The 17,739-nt window shown below is 36.9% G+C and overlaps 1 protein-coding gene across 2 annotated transcripts in view; it reads left to right on the top strand.

Annotated features, from left to right (window-relative positions):
* Positions 1 to 17,739, top strand: part of gpc6a (glypican 6a) — a 333,451-nt gene that overhangs the window by 244,863 nt on the left and 70,849 nt on the right. For both annotated transcript variants that reach the window (XM_079813636.1, XM_079813635.1), the window contains exon 5: positions 14,286 to 14,416. In XM_079813636.1, coding sequence (XP_079669762.1) covers positions 14,286 to 14,416 — 131 coding nt within the window. The remainder of the gene's footprint in view (positions 1 to 14,285; positions 14,417 to 17,739) is intronic.

Consider the following 17,739-nt stretch of genomic DNA (forward strand, 5'->3'; position numbering starts at 1 on the left):
TGCGTTTCTTCACTTCTAGGTTCAGTTAGGAAGCAATTACTTCAATTACACAGTCGCTGCTTTTTCGGCTGATGTTTGGCTCATATTAACCTTGTTGAATATAATCCACTTCCGTCTTTGTCCAAATCAACTAATTCAATCATCTCTGGCCCGGTTTGAGCGGGTACGTTCCGGGACGCAGGATCATTTCCGGGACGCAGTCGGATGAGGCTAAATTGTTATTTTTCGGTGATGTGCGTGTTGGTAATAAAGTGGGGAATGATGACAGTACTTGACATGCTTTGTTGATGAAACATCTGATACCGATACAAGCAAAAAACCCTCGAGTGGTTCTTCTGTTGCTCTTTCTTTAGTTTGTCTCGCGGATTCATGCGATTGGGATGCATTGCATATTGAATTGTGACATAGTTACGGAAATTGCAAACGTACATGTTTCCATGTCTGCTCATTTGTAAAACAAATATCTACTATTTTAACCCTGTACATTCTGACAATTGAAATTTGTTTAAATGGAACAGTTTATTGAATCTGTTTCATATTTGATACATCAGACATTTATGGCTCATATAGTATGATATAGGAGAATATGGCGCTCATGCTCTTGGTTCACCTCAGTTTTATTCAGACACCCAATTTGCAATGCAATTTGGTTCAGATGCGTATATTTATATGGCCAAATAGTAAGATGAAAATCTGATAGCTTGTAATGTAAATCAATGAGATATTTATAACATAATAGCAGACTACTTCCATAACATTATATAAATATCAGTCGTCACTAGGGTTGCAAAGGGGAGGAACAGTTTCGGTAAATTCCCGGAAACTTTTGGGGAATTTAAGCTGGGGAATTTTGGAAATATTGCAAGTTGGAAACTTAATGGGAATTCATTGGAAATGTGGGGTAATTTATACAAACTGTGTCATAAACATAAACATAAGACTTTAGTTTAGTCATAAGCAGACATAAATACAAACTAATATAAAAAACACATTTTTGACTGATTTATCGTGAGTTCGCTGTTATAGTCTAACCTGCAATTTTGCAAATTTCCAGTTTATTTCCATAAATTCCCATATATTTCTGTTAATTCCCATGGAAATTTTCCAACCCTAGTCATCACTCTATGCCTCTATGTACCAGTGCAATGCGATGCCAGGTGCGAGGCAAGTGTTTTTTTGCTAGTTTAAGCCCGACGCAGTTATAATTTTCACGTCCAGCGCCACGTTGTTTAAATAGCAAATGCACTCGCGCCATCTGTTCACCCATGGGCGTCTGGTCTGAAAACCAGGTGTGTTCAGGAGCATTGTTGGCGTGTTGCTATTTTGAGGAACTGAAAACGATTGACCAACAAAAACCTGGTCTAAAGTCAATAGCGCAGTATATTTTGTGTGATTTAAAGGGTGTTAGTAATATGCGCGGGTGCACAACACACGTACACACTGATTATTACACACACGCAGCAGCACACACACATGTTTAAATATTAAAAATAAAAGGATTCCTCTCTGGAGAAGCGTTCCCAAAAACACTAATGAATTTAAGTAGTTCGTAGAAGGGTAATAGAATCACCACAACAACATAAAAAATAAACCAACAATAGACTCGATCAATCTGTATATGTTTGTGTATGTGTGCGTGTATGTGTGTGCGCGTGTGTGTTTGTCGGAGAGAGAGCGCGTCTGTGCTCGATTGTTTGTGGAAATGAATGGTTTTGCGTCACTGACCCAAGTGCAGCTGATCACAGGGCTATTGAAGAGTGTCTAGGAACCGTAGTGGACTCAACGATGATCCTGGTTACGACCAGCTTTCCCATTTGGACGGCTTAGCGATGCTTATACGTGAAGGTATGCGCCAGTTCACAAGCTCGGTGCGCCGCTGCAGCCATGGTACTGCCGTGAAGATCCCCGACTATTACGCAGGAATGAGAAAGTAGTTCCTAGCCTAGCCTAGAAAATCGCAACTTTTCATTTTCAGTTGGTCTTAACTCACGATGTAACTGTAGAAGACTCAAGTTTTAAATAGGAAAAATATTGAAAGTGTCTTTGGTCATTTTTTGAATGAGATGCTAATGGCCTGATCAGAATCAGTGATGTATGCTAAGCTATGCTAAAAGTGCTACCGACAGATACAAAGATCGGCTGAATGGATTCAAAAACGGTAAAACTCAACTATTTAACTATAGAGGACTTGTAAAATGAGCCTATTTTCAAAAAAAGTGGAGTGTTCCTTTAAGAGTCCCTTTTGGGCCATGCGCCTGGTGCGGCAGCCATTTTTTCCATCATTAAACTAGCAAAAGTGGATTCGGACACGCCCTAAGTGCACCTGCACCATACCGCCCTATAGTTTCAACCAAATGTATCATTTGGAAGGTTATTCTATTCATTGCAAAATGTAAAATCCTCTCCGTCTTTTCCATTGTGACTCATAAATCAGAAGTTTTATTTGCCAATTGATTGAAAGTCATAAACGGACTGTTTTAATTTAGATTTTCTCCAAAGTTATTTGTGTCAACAGAACAGCTTGATCGTCCCGAATGAGACCTTTTGTACAAACCTTTGCAGAGCGGATCAACCGATGGTTCCCAGCAAATCAAAGCCATCAGTTGAGCCGCCGACCCGTCGTCTCTGCGCTGTCCAGTTCACAGCAGACATGCCGAGAGGTTCGCCCCGCGTACTTAACACTTCCTGTCTGTGAAATCCCTTGATACAGCCCTGGCCTCCCTCCACCTCCATCTCTTATCCTTATTTTTATCTTTACCCTGAACATTTTATTTTTGCCAGAAGGGGAAAAAAATGTTAACCTTGATGGCGGTTGACTGCAGTTTTTTTCAGTCTGTGGTCTCTCTTTCCAGAAAAAGAAATCACCTATATTTTTTTCTCTTTCCTTTTAACTATTATAATGATGTTAATGGGGCAGGAAGTTTCAGCATTTGCCAAAATAAATAAATAATATTTAGTAGGCCTTAAAGACAAACAATGTGACATTGCAAAGGCATTACAACAGAGCAAAATCCTTCTCCACTGGAAGCAATGTGTATGAACACAAATAATGTTTTATTCTATAATTACTATAAAGTCAATGAAGACTGCATCATGCTGTTATTTTCATCCAAATATAGATCAGTAAACTACTGTGTAACAGAATGTAGTTTATTCACATGATTTGCTGCTCAAGAAACATTTCTGATTATCAATAATGAAAAAAAAAGCATAAAATTGCATTTTTTAAAAATTATTTAACAGTAAAATGCTATAGTATTTTAATAAAAATTCTTCATTTTGTTTTGTTTTATTTTGTCATTTTATCATATATTGCATTCATTGCCAACAGTATTGAACCCTTTGTAATTCATTATTTTATTAAAAAAAAACTTTATTTAGTTTTATTTGATCTTTTTTTATATTACATTCATTGCCTACAGTATTTTATTAAATAGAATTTATAAAAATGTGTATTTATTATTTTATTTTATTTTATTTATTTCCTACAGTATATTTTATTAAATAATTAAAAAACATATATTTTATTTTATTTCCTACAGAATATTTTATTAAATAGAATGTTTTTAATTTAATTTAATTTATTTATGGTTTTTTATTATATAGTTACATTCATTGCCTATAGTATGTAAGCATTTTTAATTCATTATATATATAATATATATATAATATATATATATATATATATATATATATTCTTTTTTCTTTTTTTTTAATGATGTCTACTGTCACATAAAAATGTGTCCCTTTCTGAAAAGTATAAAGTACAAGCATAAATATATATATATATTTTTGTTTCTTTTTTTTCCTCCTAAATAATCTCACTGACCCCAAACTTTCTAACAGTAGCATTTATGTACACAAATAGCCCTTTATTAAAATTAAATTCACAGTTTTTCTTAGTTTGGCATTGGTAACCAAATAATATTGAGTATATTTAATATATCCCTTGGTATATCAGATCTTGTTGTTTAAAAATAAAATGCACTTGATCGTGATATGCCCACCACCTTCAGCCATCAAACAGTAAATCTAGAGTTGTTTGGTCAATCTCTATAAGATGAGTGGCTTCTAAAAGAGCCCCTGAATGCAATAGCTGCTCGACTCAGACTTCACAGTCCCCATCCGAGACCTCCTCTCTGACCTCCAGCGAGCTCCTGATGGAAATCTAACCAAGCATCACGGGCAATTTGAGTCCTCCGAGTAAACAAACAGAAGTGCTCTTCAAAGGCTGAGGTCCAAACAGAGAGCGGCAGGCGCCGGGCCGCTCCGCTGCAGGTCCATTCACACACACGGAAAGAGCTGTGATTAAACTCAGTCCTCACAGACCACACTTCAAGCCTTAAAGGACACTCAGAGAGAAAGCACTTTTAATAAGTGTCATATGCATGTAGCTTTGTCATTCTGCGTGTGAATTTGAATCAGTTTGGGGGAGCTAATGCACAAAAGTAATTAATACGGGTCGTGGCGCTCATACTTTCTCTGTAGCTTAAGGGGATGTTGGAGGAAGGAAAGGAGAAAGTCGTCATGGAATTGTGTTTTTTAATTACTGCACAGATACAGGAAGTGAAATTTGAGCCTATGGATCGTAATTGTATGCCACGTCTCAATTTGCATACTTTGCATTAAGCTGGAAAACACTTCTGATGCAGCAAGACAGTCTGCCAGTAATGCACTACTGCATTAACTACCTAATTACAAACTAATTTTATTTATTTTATTTATTTTATTTATTTTATTTATTTTATTTATTTTATTTATTTTATTTATTTTATTTATTTTATTTATTTTATTTATTTTATTTTTAAATTAATTGCCTACAGTATGGAAACATTTTTAATTTGTCATTTTATAAAAATAAAACAAAATAAAAATATTTTGTTTTGTTTTATTTTATAATTTAAGCATAGTTACATTAATTTCATATATGGAAGCTTTCATAATTTTATTTGTATTTATTCATTTATTTAGTCCTTAAAATAAAATAATGAAATATTTTATTTTATTTATTATTTTATTTATTTCTTTTATAATTTCACTATAGTTACATTAATTTCGTACACTATGGGAGCTTTCATTATTTATTTATTTATTTATTTATTTATTTATTTATTTATTTATTTATTTATTTATTTATTTATTTATTTATTTATTCCTTAAAATAAAATAATGAAATATTTTATTTTATTGTATTTTATAATATATTTACATTAATTGTTTACAGTATGGAAGCTTTTATTATTTTATGTATTTATTTATTTAGTCCTTAAAATAAAATACTGAAATATTTTATTTTATTTATTATTTTATTTATTTATTTTATTGTATTTTATAACATATTTACATTAATTGTTTACAGTATGGAAGCTTTTATTATTTTATTTATTTAATCCTTAAAATAAAATAATGAAATATTTTATTTTATTTATTATCTTATTTATTTATTTTATTGTATTGTATAATATATTTACATTAATAGTTTACAGTATGGACGTTTTTATTATTTTATTTATTTAGTCCTTAAAATAAAATAATGAAATATTTTATTTATTTTATTTTTTATTTATTGTATTTTATAACATATTTACATTAATTGTCTACAGTATATGGAAGCTTTTATTCTTTAATTTTTTATTTTAATTTTATTTAGTCCTTAAAATAAAATAATAAAATATTTTATTATTTTATTTATTATTTTATTTATTTATTTTATTGTATTTTATCATTTCATCATATAGTTACATTCATTGCCTACAGTATTGAAGTACTTTTATTCAATCATAATTTTTTTAAAAAATCTTTATTTTTGTTTATTTTATCATTTTATCATATAGCTACGTTCATTTCCTTCAGTGTGGAAGCTTTTATCCATCTCAGAGAGAGAAAAAAACATATTAGGTACTTGCATGATGTTTAAAATAAGTAATAATATCACAATGTTTGATATAAAGTTTACATTATGACATGGTCACAACTGCCTCTTTATTTTTTCTCTGAGTTTAATAGCATTACATAATATTCACCATTGCTTTACTGTTAGGTTAATTTAATGAAACTGCTGTAGCAAATTCTGCCTCACACAGATATTATTACACAATTGATAATGTTGAAAGGATTGTGGGTAATGTTTGCTCAATTAGCACACACAGGATCCACCGGAAACATGAACATCCAGACACCTTTGTTTTATTATCTTCAACATGATGTGGAGCGCAGTAACTCTAATCTTGCATATTATGTAGTGTAATGACATGCACAGATTCATACAGGATGATGTTCATTAATACAGCAACGAGAAAGAGATGTTTTGGGTGAAAATCTCAGAAAGTCCCAATGCAAAATATTATAATGGTCCCAAAAATAGGCTTCGTTCTTTGATTTTGAGATATGACCCAGACGGTTCTTCATGTGAAGTGAAAAACAGAGCATTTAGATTTGAGTGAATCCGTGCATTACATCCAGTCTTACCCAGCAGGCACTGGACGTCAATATGACGTCAGATTAACGCTGGATAGACGTTGCATTTTGGTTGAAAATGAGAACCCAACATATTGACGTCAACGTTTGTCCACTGTTGGAGATTGACGTCAATATGACGTTGGTTTGAGATGTTGGCTCAACGTTTGATTTTGGTTAACAACACAACCTAAAACCAACAACGTCTAATGATGTTAGAATTTGACGTTGTGTGGATGTTACCATTATGACGTTAAGCAGACGTTGGGTTTTGGTCAACATACCTCACGACTTAATGTCAGTATTTGACGTCAATATGACGTTGGCTCAATGTTTGATTTTGGTTATTTAACAACACAAACTAAAACCAACAAAATATCAATGTCTAATGATGTTAGAATTTGACGTTGTTTGGACGTTACCATTATGACGTTAAGGAATTGTTGAGTTTTGGTCACCATACCTCACAACTTAATGTCAGTATTTGACGTCAATATGACGTTGGCTTGAGATGTTGGCTTGACGTTGTATTTTGGTTATTTAACAACACAACCTAAAACCAACAACGTCTAAAGATGTTAGAATTTGACGTTGTGTGGACGTTACCATTATGACGTTAAGCAGACGTTGGGTTTTGGTCACCATACCTCACGACTTAATGTTAGTATTTGACGTCAATATGACGTTGTGTGTGGACGTTACCATTATGACGTCAAGAAGACTTTGGGTTTTGGTCACCATATCTCACGACTTAATGTTAGTATTTGACGTCAATATGGAGTTAGCTTGAGATGTTGGCTTGGCGTTGTATTTTGGTTATTTAACAACACAACCTAAAACCAACAACGTCTAATGATGTTAGAATTTGACCTTGTGTGGACGTTACCATTATGACGTTAAGGAAATGTTGGGTTTTAGTCACCATACCTCACGACTTAATGTCAGTATTTGACGTCAATATGACGTTGGCTTGAGACGTTGGCTCAACGTTTGATTTTGGTTAACAACACAACCTAAAACCAACAACGTCTAATGATATTAGAATTTGACGTTGTGTGGACGTTACCATTATGACGTTAAGAAGACGTTGGGTTTTGGTCACTATACCTCACGACTTAATGTAAGTATTTGACGTCAATATGGCGTTAACTTAAGATGTTGGCTTGGTGTTTTATTTTGGTTACTTTACAACACAAACTAAAACCAACAAAATATCAATGTCTAATGATGTTAGAATTTGACGTTGTTTGGACGTTACCATTATGACGTTAAGGAGACGTTGGGTTTCGGTCTCCATCCCTCACGACTTAATGTCAGTATTTGACGTCAGTATGGCGTTGGCTTGAGATGTTGGCTTGGCATTGTATTTTGGTTATTTTAAAACACTAAAAACAACTAAATATCAACGTCAGCTGACGTCGGTTTTGGACGTCAAGTTAACATTGTAATCAGACTTTGAGCTGACATTGAAATTTGGTCACCTGACGTCACAACCAAAATGCAACCAAATATCAACGTGTTTTGTCGTCGTGTACCTGCTGGGTAGTTTTCATCCATTTTCACCTGGCATTACATATATCTGAGAGCGTTACGCGTCCATCACAGGATCGAGTTTCCCCTGAAGCAGCGTTCCCAGTTTTCAGCTCATTCAGAATGCTTTCTCTCCAGCGAGTCCCTGACGTTGGACTGACCTACATTATAGCGCAGTATGCCAAGTTTTAATTGCCATCGCCGTGCCACCGCGTGCAGTTTCCGTGCCCTGTAGTCGCTCGTTCGCCATGAGCTTTCCCACAATGCACCTCTAATTGACAATCAAGTCTTAAATCAGTCCTTTGTGCGCGCTTCTCGCCCTCTTTTGTTTGGTATCCATCATGCCCTTCTTCCAGGGGCATTTATGAGGGGTGGAACCTAATGAAAAGATCAAATGCTTTTTCTCTCGCCGCTCGCACCGATCAATGCCATCTTCCAGTTTGCTCTAATAGGTTCCATGTGAGCGCAAATGAATAACACCGAGCTTTAATGACACGACTGTGAGATTGGCGAATCATCTGTCTTCAGCATTGATTTGTGCCCTGGTCCACTCAAGAGTAATTCGGTCAGCGGTGATGATGAACCACAGCTTCTCGTCCTATCACCTGTTAAAGTCACCCCTCCGTTCTACAGAAATAGAGTGCGATAATGAAAACTAGAGCCCTTTTCATGAAGCCGAAAGGAAGTGGAGGCAGATAATGAATAATGTTGGCAAGTAAATTTTGGTCACGTCTTTTTCCAAGTGCATAAAATGAACTTTGCAATGTGATATCCGTTCTCACTCAACGGGCTCCATAATTAACAATTCAGCATGAGCTTCTATATATGGCGCTCATTAATAAGTTATCATACGCTGTGAAAAGGAATACTTCAGGCTAGGTTTGATTTTATTTCTTCACTGCGCTCCGGTACTGTATATGTAATATTATCATATTGATATGAAGGTACAGCGAGCCGTTATGACTGCACGGCAGGGATCAGTGGCATCTGGCCTTATGAAATGAGGAGCCAAAGAGACTTTTTTTTTGTCCCGTGTAAATTCTTTCTGCATTTATTTGATGATTACACAGCATCTGGGTTAATGAAACATGCAACCAATGCTCTTATATTTTCTATCTCATCATATTCATATGTTTTAACCTGTTTTTAACACACCAATAATATAATAAAATGCATATTTTATTTATGAAATTCAGTTATTATTACTTATATGACTACTAATTGTTGTTTAGCTAATATTAAATGTTTGATATAGGCCTATAATATTTATGAATTATGTAATTAATGTTCATATTAAAATATTAATGTAATTATTTAAATATTTACTAAATTATCTAATTAATATTAAATAATGTCATTTAAGATTTAAAAAACTCATTATGTGTTTTTTTTTTACTAATAACTGTTGTTTGGCTATTACTTATTCAATATTTTATATATAATATTTATGAATTATTAAATTATCATTTGTATTAAAATATTAAGTAAATTATTGAAATATTTACTAAATTATCTAGTTTATATTAAATAATTTAATTTAACATTTTAACATCTCATTAAATGTTTTTTTTGTTTGACCACTAACTGTTGTTTAGCTATTATTAAATATTTTATATATAATATTTATTATTTATTAAATTATTATATTTATATTGAAATATTAATGAAAGTATTGAAATATTTACTAAATTATCTAATTAATATTAAATAATTTAATTTAACATTAAATAAAATCCTTCTATTTACACCATTAGTCAGTAATGCAGGTGTCATGATGATCGTAATTGTTAAACTTTGTTAATATTTAGTATTTTTTAATATTTTGTAACATCTCATTATGTTTATATGTTTTTGCCTGTTTGTTTTTACACATTGCTTAAAAAATAACATGGTAATATAGTAAAAAATATATTTTTATATTTTAAATTAAATTTTATATCTGTTTTTTATTTATTTTCTTTAGCTATATATATACCATGTCTATATATATATATATATATATATATAGTATTACATTTAAAACATTATATTTAAATAATATAAAATAAAACCCTTTTTTTGGCCATTTTGCTACACTTACGACCACTTTAAGGACAACTCATGTCAAGGTTGAACATATTTTGCAGCATGTTCTGCAGCACCCAGATTACATCCATCAGGAATCAAATGTACTGTTGTGCTATCATGCATAAAGTTATGCACTACACCTCAAATATGATGTCCGAGTAAACAATATTCGGACCTGCTCCTGGCTTATCTGTTCCACTGCAGGCTGTTATCACAGAAGTACATTCAGTATCTCTCTGACACTGTTAATGGTCTTTTAACATAATTGCTCTGTGCTGCAAAAATAAATGCATAAAACTTGTGAAATTGTATCCATGGATCGGTCGCTAAGTGAAGTGAATTGCTTTTTAGTTTTGGAGCTGTTATGCTCAGATATGAGTGCATCTTTAGAGGTCTTCATTTATCATGTGTTTGTCTTATTTTCACCTCAGTTTTACTGTGAACATCATTTTAAAATCTGCTATTTCAAAACTTTCCCAGCCACATTTAATGAATACATTTCAGTGTTTTTATCTGCTTAAATAGTTTTACTCTGGGCTGCAACGAGATGCATTATATCTACAAATGACATCCGTTTATGCGACTTCACAAGCTTGTTTACACATTCCTGAAGCCAGCATAACCTTCAACATTTTAATGTCTTAATGAAACGTTCAGTCTTATTTTTTTCAACTGTTGTAGCTTTTATTGTGTCGTGTGATGGATGATTGAGCTGTCATCATTTAAAGGGTACATAACACACACAGTTTCTGCCAGTCTCATGATAATCATGAGTACCTAGAGTAGTATTGCATCCTTCATATCTCAGAAGAGTCTTTAGTTTTATCAGATTTATAAAAGACAGATATGCTGTACCCATTTTTTCCAAAAACAGCCGAGTTCGTGGAGGCGTGCAGTGGGCGGAGCTAAAGAGTCAGAAGCACATGTACACACACACACACACACACACACACACACACACACACACACACACTTGTTATCCCTGGATAATTTTCTATTCATCCGTTGGTGTTGTTCACATGAAAAGCACTTACGCGCCGATTGCCAACAAAACACACACATTTGATGCAGTTTTACTCACCGCCTGCGGTTTTCACACATGACTGGGAACAAACAAACACACACACACTTGCAAAACTCCGGAAAAATAAACTGCATCCACTGTTTCCTTAACTCTGGGTTCTCTTACGAGAGGTTCTCTCGTATTGCGTAAGTTTCCTTACGCATCAGGAAAGTATTCTTTCTTCGAGATTTCTGAAAAACCCAAAATTATCCTTAATTTTGTAACATTCTCAACGCAGTGCGGCAGCCTGGCAGACCATAGCAGGTTATTCCAGCGTGCTATTGGCTGCTCTGCTGGCAACTGCAGCAGCCTAACGGTGAGCCCGCGTGACGTGGCGACCAATGAGGGCGCTTCGCGCCCACCTGGCTTCATTTGATGTGATTCCGCACCGGGCTTCGTGTGATTCCGCGTGTATGTGTACGCCGTGTCATTCCGCGTGTATGTGTACGCCGTGTGATTCCGCGTGTATGTGTACGCCGTGTGATTCCGCGTGTATGTGTACGCAGTGTCATTCCGCGTGTATGTCAACGGCGTGTGATTCCGCGTGTATGTATACGCTGTGTCATTCCGCGTGTATGTCAACGCCGTGTGATTCCGCGTGTATGTGTACGCCGTGTGATTACGCGTGAATGTAAATGGTTTTATAAACATACTAAATGATGCTTTTTGAAAATGTAAAAATGCAGAATGTTTCTTGTGATGGGTAGGTTGAGGGGCAGGGGCAATGTGTGTGTGTATGTGTGTTTGTGTGTGTGATGGGTAGGTTTAGGGGTAGGAGCAGTGTAGGGGGATAGAATGAAACGGCGTTGATAAACACGCTAAAAAGCAATTATGCGTCTTGATAGCACGCCAAAATGGCATAGCGAATTGGCGTGTCATACATACGCTATTTCATGAGATCAGTCTGTAAATTACAATCAAACCGTCTCCATTGACTTTGTATTGCGTGAAGCAGCCTCATTGTCATTTTTGACTTATACCAAAAAACAGAACAATGTCTAAAAGCTGATATGTGACAAGGTGTACAGCAAACAAGCTAAACAACCCAGAACCAAAAACCCAGAAGTTTTTATAAGTTTTTGACCCAAAAAGCGAGTGTGTAAGGACGAAAACACTGAGAACTACACCCACTAGAGGGGAACGTAATCAGTGACAGGAAATATAATATTTAAAACTCATATTTGGATATTTGACTTAACAGTGACAAAATGTTTACTGCACACATAGGCATACCGAGAGTCAGGATCCCAAAATTTACCCATTCTTCCTGCTGAAGCTTCACGTCTTATTGGCTTTATCCACATTTGTGCCCTTGAACGCTCATTTTTGGGGACAACAGCTTATAAAAACTTCTGGGTTTTTGGTTCTGGATTTTTAGCTTGTTTGCTGTAAACCTTGTCACATATCAGCTTTTAGACATTGTTCTGTTTTTTGTTATAAGTCAGAAATGACAAGGAGGCAGCTTCACGCATTACGAAGTCAATGGAGAGCGTTGGATTGTTTTTTCCCCGGTGGGCATGGTCTTCAGTCTCTATACAAGAAATTCCACCCTTTATGACGTCATAATCGGGGGAAAAAAAACTTTCCGAAACTTCTTTGAATCCTGACGGAGTGTATTTGGAAAATAATTTCTAAACATTTCTAGCATGAGCATCCAACTCTTTAACAGTGTACATAAGTCCGAATGCATAATTTATAATTAGTTACATTTATATAGTGCTTTTCTAGGCACTCAAAGCGCTTTACATGGAATTTCCTCAACCACCACCAATGTGCAGCACCACCTGGATGATGCGACGGCAGCCATATTGCGCCAGAACGCTCACCACACACCAGCTGATTTGTGGAGAGGAGACCGAGTGATGAAGCCAATCGTATATATATATATGGGGATGATTAGGAGGCCATGATGGACAGAAGCCAATGGGCAAATTTGGCCAGAATGCCGGGGTTACACCCCTACTCTTTATCAAAGGAAGTCCTGGGATTTTTAATGACCACAGAGAGTCAGGACCTCGGTTTAACGTCTCATCCGAAGGACGGTGCTTGTTACAGTATAGAGTCCCCGTCACTACACTGGGGCGTTAGGACCCCCACAGACCACAGGGTGAGCACCCCCTGCTGGCCTCACTAACACCTCTACCAGCAGCAACCTAGATTTCCCAGTTTGGACTCCCATCCGGGTACTAACCAGGCTCAGCCCTGCTTAGCTTCAGTGGGAAACCAGTCTTGGGCTACAGGGTGATATGGCTGCTGGTTGGATGCATGAAATAGCATTAGACCCCCCCTACATGGTTTTACCACAGTATCATGCCATCAAAAAAACAGTGTGCTACTTTTTGTTGACTCTCAGCATGCGACTTTGAGGAAAAACACCACCTGACAGGAAAAAAGATGCAAAATACACAATTTCAAACAAGCAGCTGAGACAAATCAAGAGTTTAATTACAGCACACGAGCAGTTTCTTTGGCATCTTCCCATTTTCCAGGGTGATTTTGAGGGAAATGTACACATTACTGCCTGCCAGTGTTGCTTATTCTAACAAACTGTCTTTCGCAGCGAGAAACACATAATGACTCTCCGTTTGTTTAGCTGCAAGGGACATTATGGAGAAACAATACGTCTCGAGACTTCAAAAAATACGAGCGCGAGGGAAAAACCTCAAGGGGAAAATCAATCCGCTGACACTAATTGAATTAATACATTACATGTTTTTATGCCCATGTGACAGTCGTATATACAACTCGGTGGGGTTGACCAGGAAAACGGGAAGTTTAATGTGTATCGAGCCGTGCCGCTTTTCTAAGGGTCTGTTGAGCCTCATATTTACCATGAGTCCATCTGTTGGACTCTTCATCTGCTTTACTGGCGTGCTTGTGCATATTAATTAGATTAGTTTGAGGATAATAAATGTTAATTGTCATCTGTTGAGCTCAGACTTTGAGAGTATAGCTTTTAATTTGCTTGATTGTATAACAGACATTATTTAAAGTTAGCATTATTGATTTTCTTGGATCAATTACTGTGGACAATAGTAGAGAAAGATTCAACATATTGAATGTTTGACTGCAAAAGCATCCGAATCTATTTCTTGAGGGGTCATGGCATCTGTGTGTTTCAGGTCTCAGATCTTGTATGTGAATGTGTTTTTTGTCTGTGTTGTGACAGATGCCATGCTGCTGGTGGCTGACAGACTGGCAGGGCCCTTTAACATCGAGGCCGTCATGGAGCCGATAGATGTGAAGATCTCAGAGGCCATCATGACCATGCAGGACAACAGCATACAAGTTTCATCCAAGGTATGTCTGCAAACTCACACACACACACACACACACACACACGTAGGCAGGCATTAATGCAGGGACACGCTCATACAAATATCAAAGACCGAAGCTCCACAAGCTCTCTTCCATACCAGAAGGAAATCAAGAAGGAAATTATTTCTTGTTTATTCGTCTAATGAAACAAATAAGTGAGTCGTGTGATGTTTGTTATTTGGGTCAATGACAAGTAAGGATTTGCAAGAAGAGGGAAGGAAATGTCTTTCTATTGTTAGAAACTGACATTTTAAAGAGTTGTTTAAAAAAAAAATGTAAACCAATTTTCTGGAAATAGGTGCAAAAAAAAGTGTGTGTGTTTTTGTGTGCATGCATGGTCATGTATGTGTGTGTGTATGCGTGCATGTGTGTGTGTGTGTGTGTGTGTGTGCATGTGTGCGTGTGCATGTCCGAGTGTGTGTGCATGTCCGTGTGTGTGCATGTGTGCGTGTCCATATGTGTGCGTGTGTGCATGTGCTTGTGTGTGTGTGATGTCTTTGTGTGTGCGTGTTTGTGATGTATGTGTGTGTATGCATGTGTGTGTGTGCGTGTCCGTGCATTAAAACACAACACGTGTGTGTGCATGTGCGCGTCCGTGTGTGTGCATGTGTGCGTGTCCATATGTGTGTGCGTGTGTGCTTTTGTGTGTGTGCGTGTGTGATGTCTTTGTGTGTTTGTATGTATGTGTGATGTCTTTGTGTGTGCGTGTTTGTGATGTGTGTGTGTGTGTGTGTGTGTGTGTGTGTGTGTGTGTGTGTGTGTGCATGTGTGTGTGTGTGTGTACATATGTGTGTGCGTGTGTGTGTGTGATGTCTTTGTGTGTGTGTGTTTGTGTGTTTGCATGTGTGCGTCCGTGTGTGTGTGTGTGTGGGTGTTTGTGTGTGTGTGCGTGTCCATATGTGTGTGCGTGTGTGCATGTGTGCGTGTGTGCATGTGCGTGTTTGTGATGTATGTGTGTGCATGCATGTGTGTGTGCTTGTGTGATGTCTTTGTGTGTGCGTGTTTGTGATGTACTGTATGTGTGTGCATGCATGTGTGTGTGCTTGTGTGTGTGTGTGTGTGTGTGATCTCTTTGTGTTTGCGTGTTTGTGATGTACTGTAGGTGTGTGCATGCTTGTGGGTGTGTCCATGTGTGTGTGTCCGTGCATGAAAACACGTGTGTGTGTGTGTGTGTGTGTGTGTGTGTGTGTGTGTGTGTGTGCGTCCGCCGTCCGTGTGTGTCCGTGTATGTGATGTGTGTGTGTGCGTGTGATGTATGTGTGTGTTCAGCGTGTGTGTGTGCATGTAAACACAACGTGTGTGTGTGTGTGTGTGTGTGTATGTGCATGTGTGTGTGCGTGTTTGTAATGCATGTGTGTGTGTGCGTGTGCATGAAAACACAACACGTGCGTGTGTGTGTGTGAAATGTAAGAAATGTCCTGTATGGATTTTTCTCACAGTAGGCAAGACTAGAAACATTTTTTACAGACATTTGGTCATAATTTTGATGAAATATGCATTTTGCCCATTCAAAATGTTGTAAAGCCACACCACAGGTACAAAAGCTTTCAAGAGGAGCTTACATATTCAGGAAAATTATCCGTGCATCCCTGACGGACTTCCACACCGAGGGCAGTACGCAACATAAACCGTGGCTTGATCCACAAATACCAGTGTGAAAGAAATAAGCGCAGGCTTCACGGTGTTGCCTGAGTGCTGTGGTCCGCTGTTCCATTAAAAGCTTCTGGAAAGCAGGACCTGATTGAAAATGCACCGCAGCCATGAAAATCAGTGTGTACATGTCAGCCAGAGACTTTGAATGATAATCATGGCGACAGATCGTCCGACATCAGAGCGCAGACAACATTCCGCCATATGAGCCAGCCGTGGCATTAAAATGGTCCATCATTGTCAGTTCTCCCAGAATTCATTGCACCTACGAGACGTCAGCATGCATGCGAATGCAAAGCATGTGTTATTTCTCTCATTTCACTCATTTTTAAAGCGCTTGCCTTTGATTTGAACAATGGAATCCAATTCAAACTCTTATTGGTCAGTATCCTTGTAATTATAATGCGTCTTTCAACATTTAATGTTTTTTTGTTTATTCCGCAAGTGCCAATTGAGGTACTTAGATATGGGATACTTTTTTATAGATTTGACTGCACTGTAACTATCGGATGAGAACAAAACTTGAACTGAATTGAGCTGAATAACGACACTATTGTGTCCTGAAGAGCTGCTTTACAGCTAAATCAAGCAACAATAACCAATCATAGTATGGAATGATACTCCGGACAATATTCAGAAGGAATTGTAAATTGCATTTTCAATTTGTGCACGCATACATTGTGACATAATGGAAACACAAATGCATGATTTTCTTTTCCGTTTATGTAACATGTCTGCCAGATTTCAAATGGAAACGCAAAGTCCGTTTGCAATTGCATTTACAATGTCTTAAGAGTTATGACCCAGCCATTTTGGAATAGTAATAGAAAATCACCCATTTGCTATTTCACTTCCTCCGTGTCCTGCCACAACCCTCTAGCCTGACAAGCCAGACCCACATGAAGATGTTGGGTCTGGGAACACACCATTGGCAGGGCTCAATCCGAGGGGCGGGATAAACGGTTGTCTTTCAAATTCCCTCTGCACGCAATAGGATAGAGCTACAACCAACCAGAGCAACGCAGAAGGTGAAGCGGAGCTAGTTCATTGATTAAACTTTTGCCGTATCCGGTCGGCAAAACTCCGAACACATCTTCCTTTCTTAAGAATGACTTCAGTGCCGTTCTTTGTTCTTTTCTCAAAGAAAAGCTTAAAGGGTTAGTTCACCCAAAAATGAAAATTCTGTCATTAATTACTTACCCTCATGTCGTTCGACACCCGTAAGACCACCGTTCATCTTCGGAACAGAAATTAAGATATTTTAGCTGAAATCTGATGGCTCTGAAAGGCCTCCATTGGCTCAATGGCACGTTACACTCTCAAGACCCTTAAAAGGTCCTAAAGACGTTGTTACAAAGTCCATCTCACTACAGTGGTTCTAAAATAACTTTATGAATCGGCGATAATAGTTTTTGTGCGCAAAAAAACCCTAAATAACGACTTACATAGTGATGACGATTTCAAAACACGGCCTCATGAAGCCTCGAAACGTTATGAATTAGTGAGCCGAATCATGATTCGGATCGCGTGTCAAACCGCCAAACTGCTGAAATTTGGCGATTCAAACCGCTGATTCGACTCGCTGATTCATTTTCTCTGATTTTAACTCTAGATAATTCACTCTGTCAGCTGGAACTATGATGATGATGATGATG

The sequence above is a fragment of the Gobio gobio genome, assembly GCF_949357685.1.
Source record: "Gobio gobio genome assembly, chromosome: 3".
Classification (NCBI taxonomy): domain Eukaryota; kingdom Metazoa; phylum Chordata; class Actinopteri; order Cypriniformes; family Gobionidae; genus Gobio; species Gobio gobio.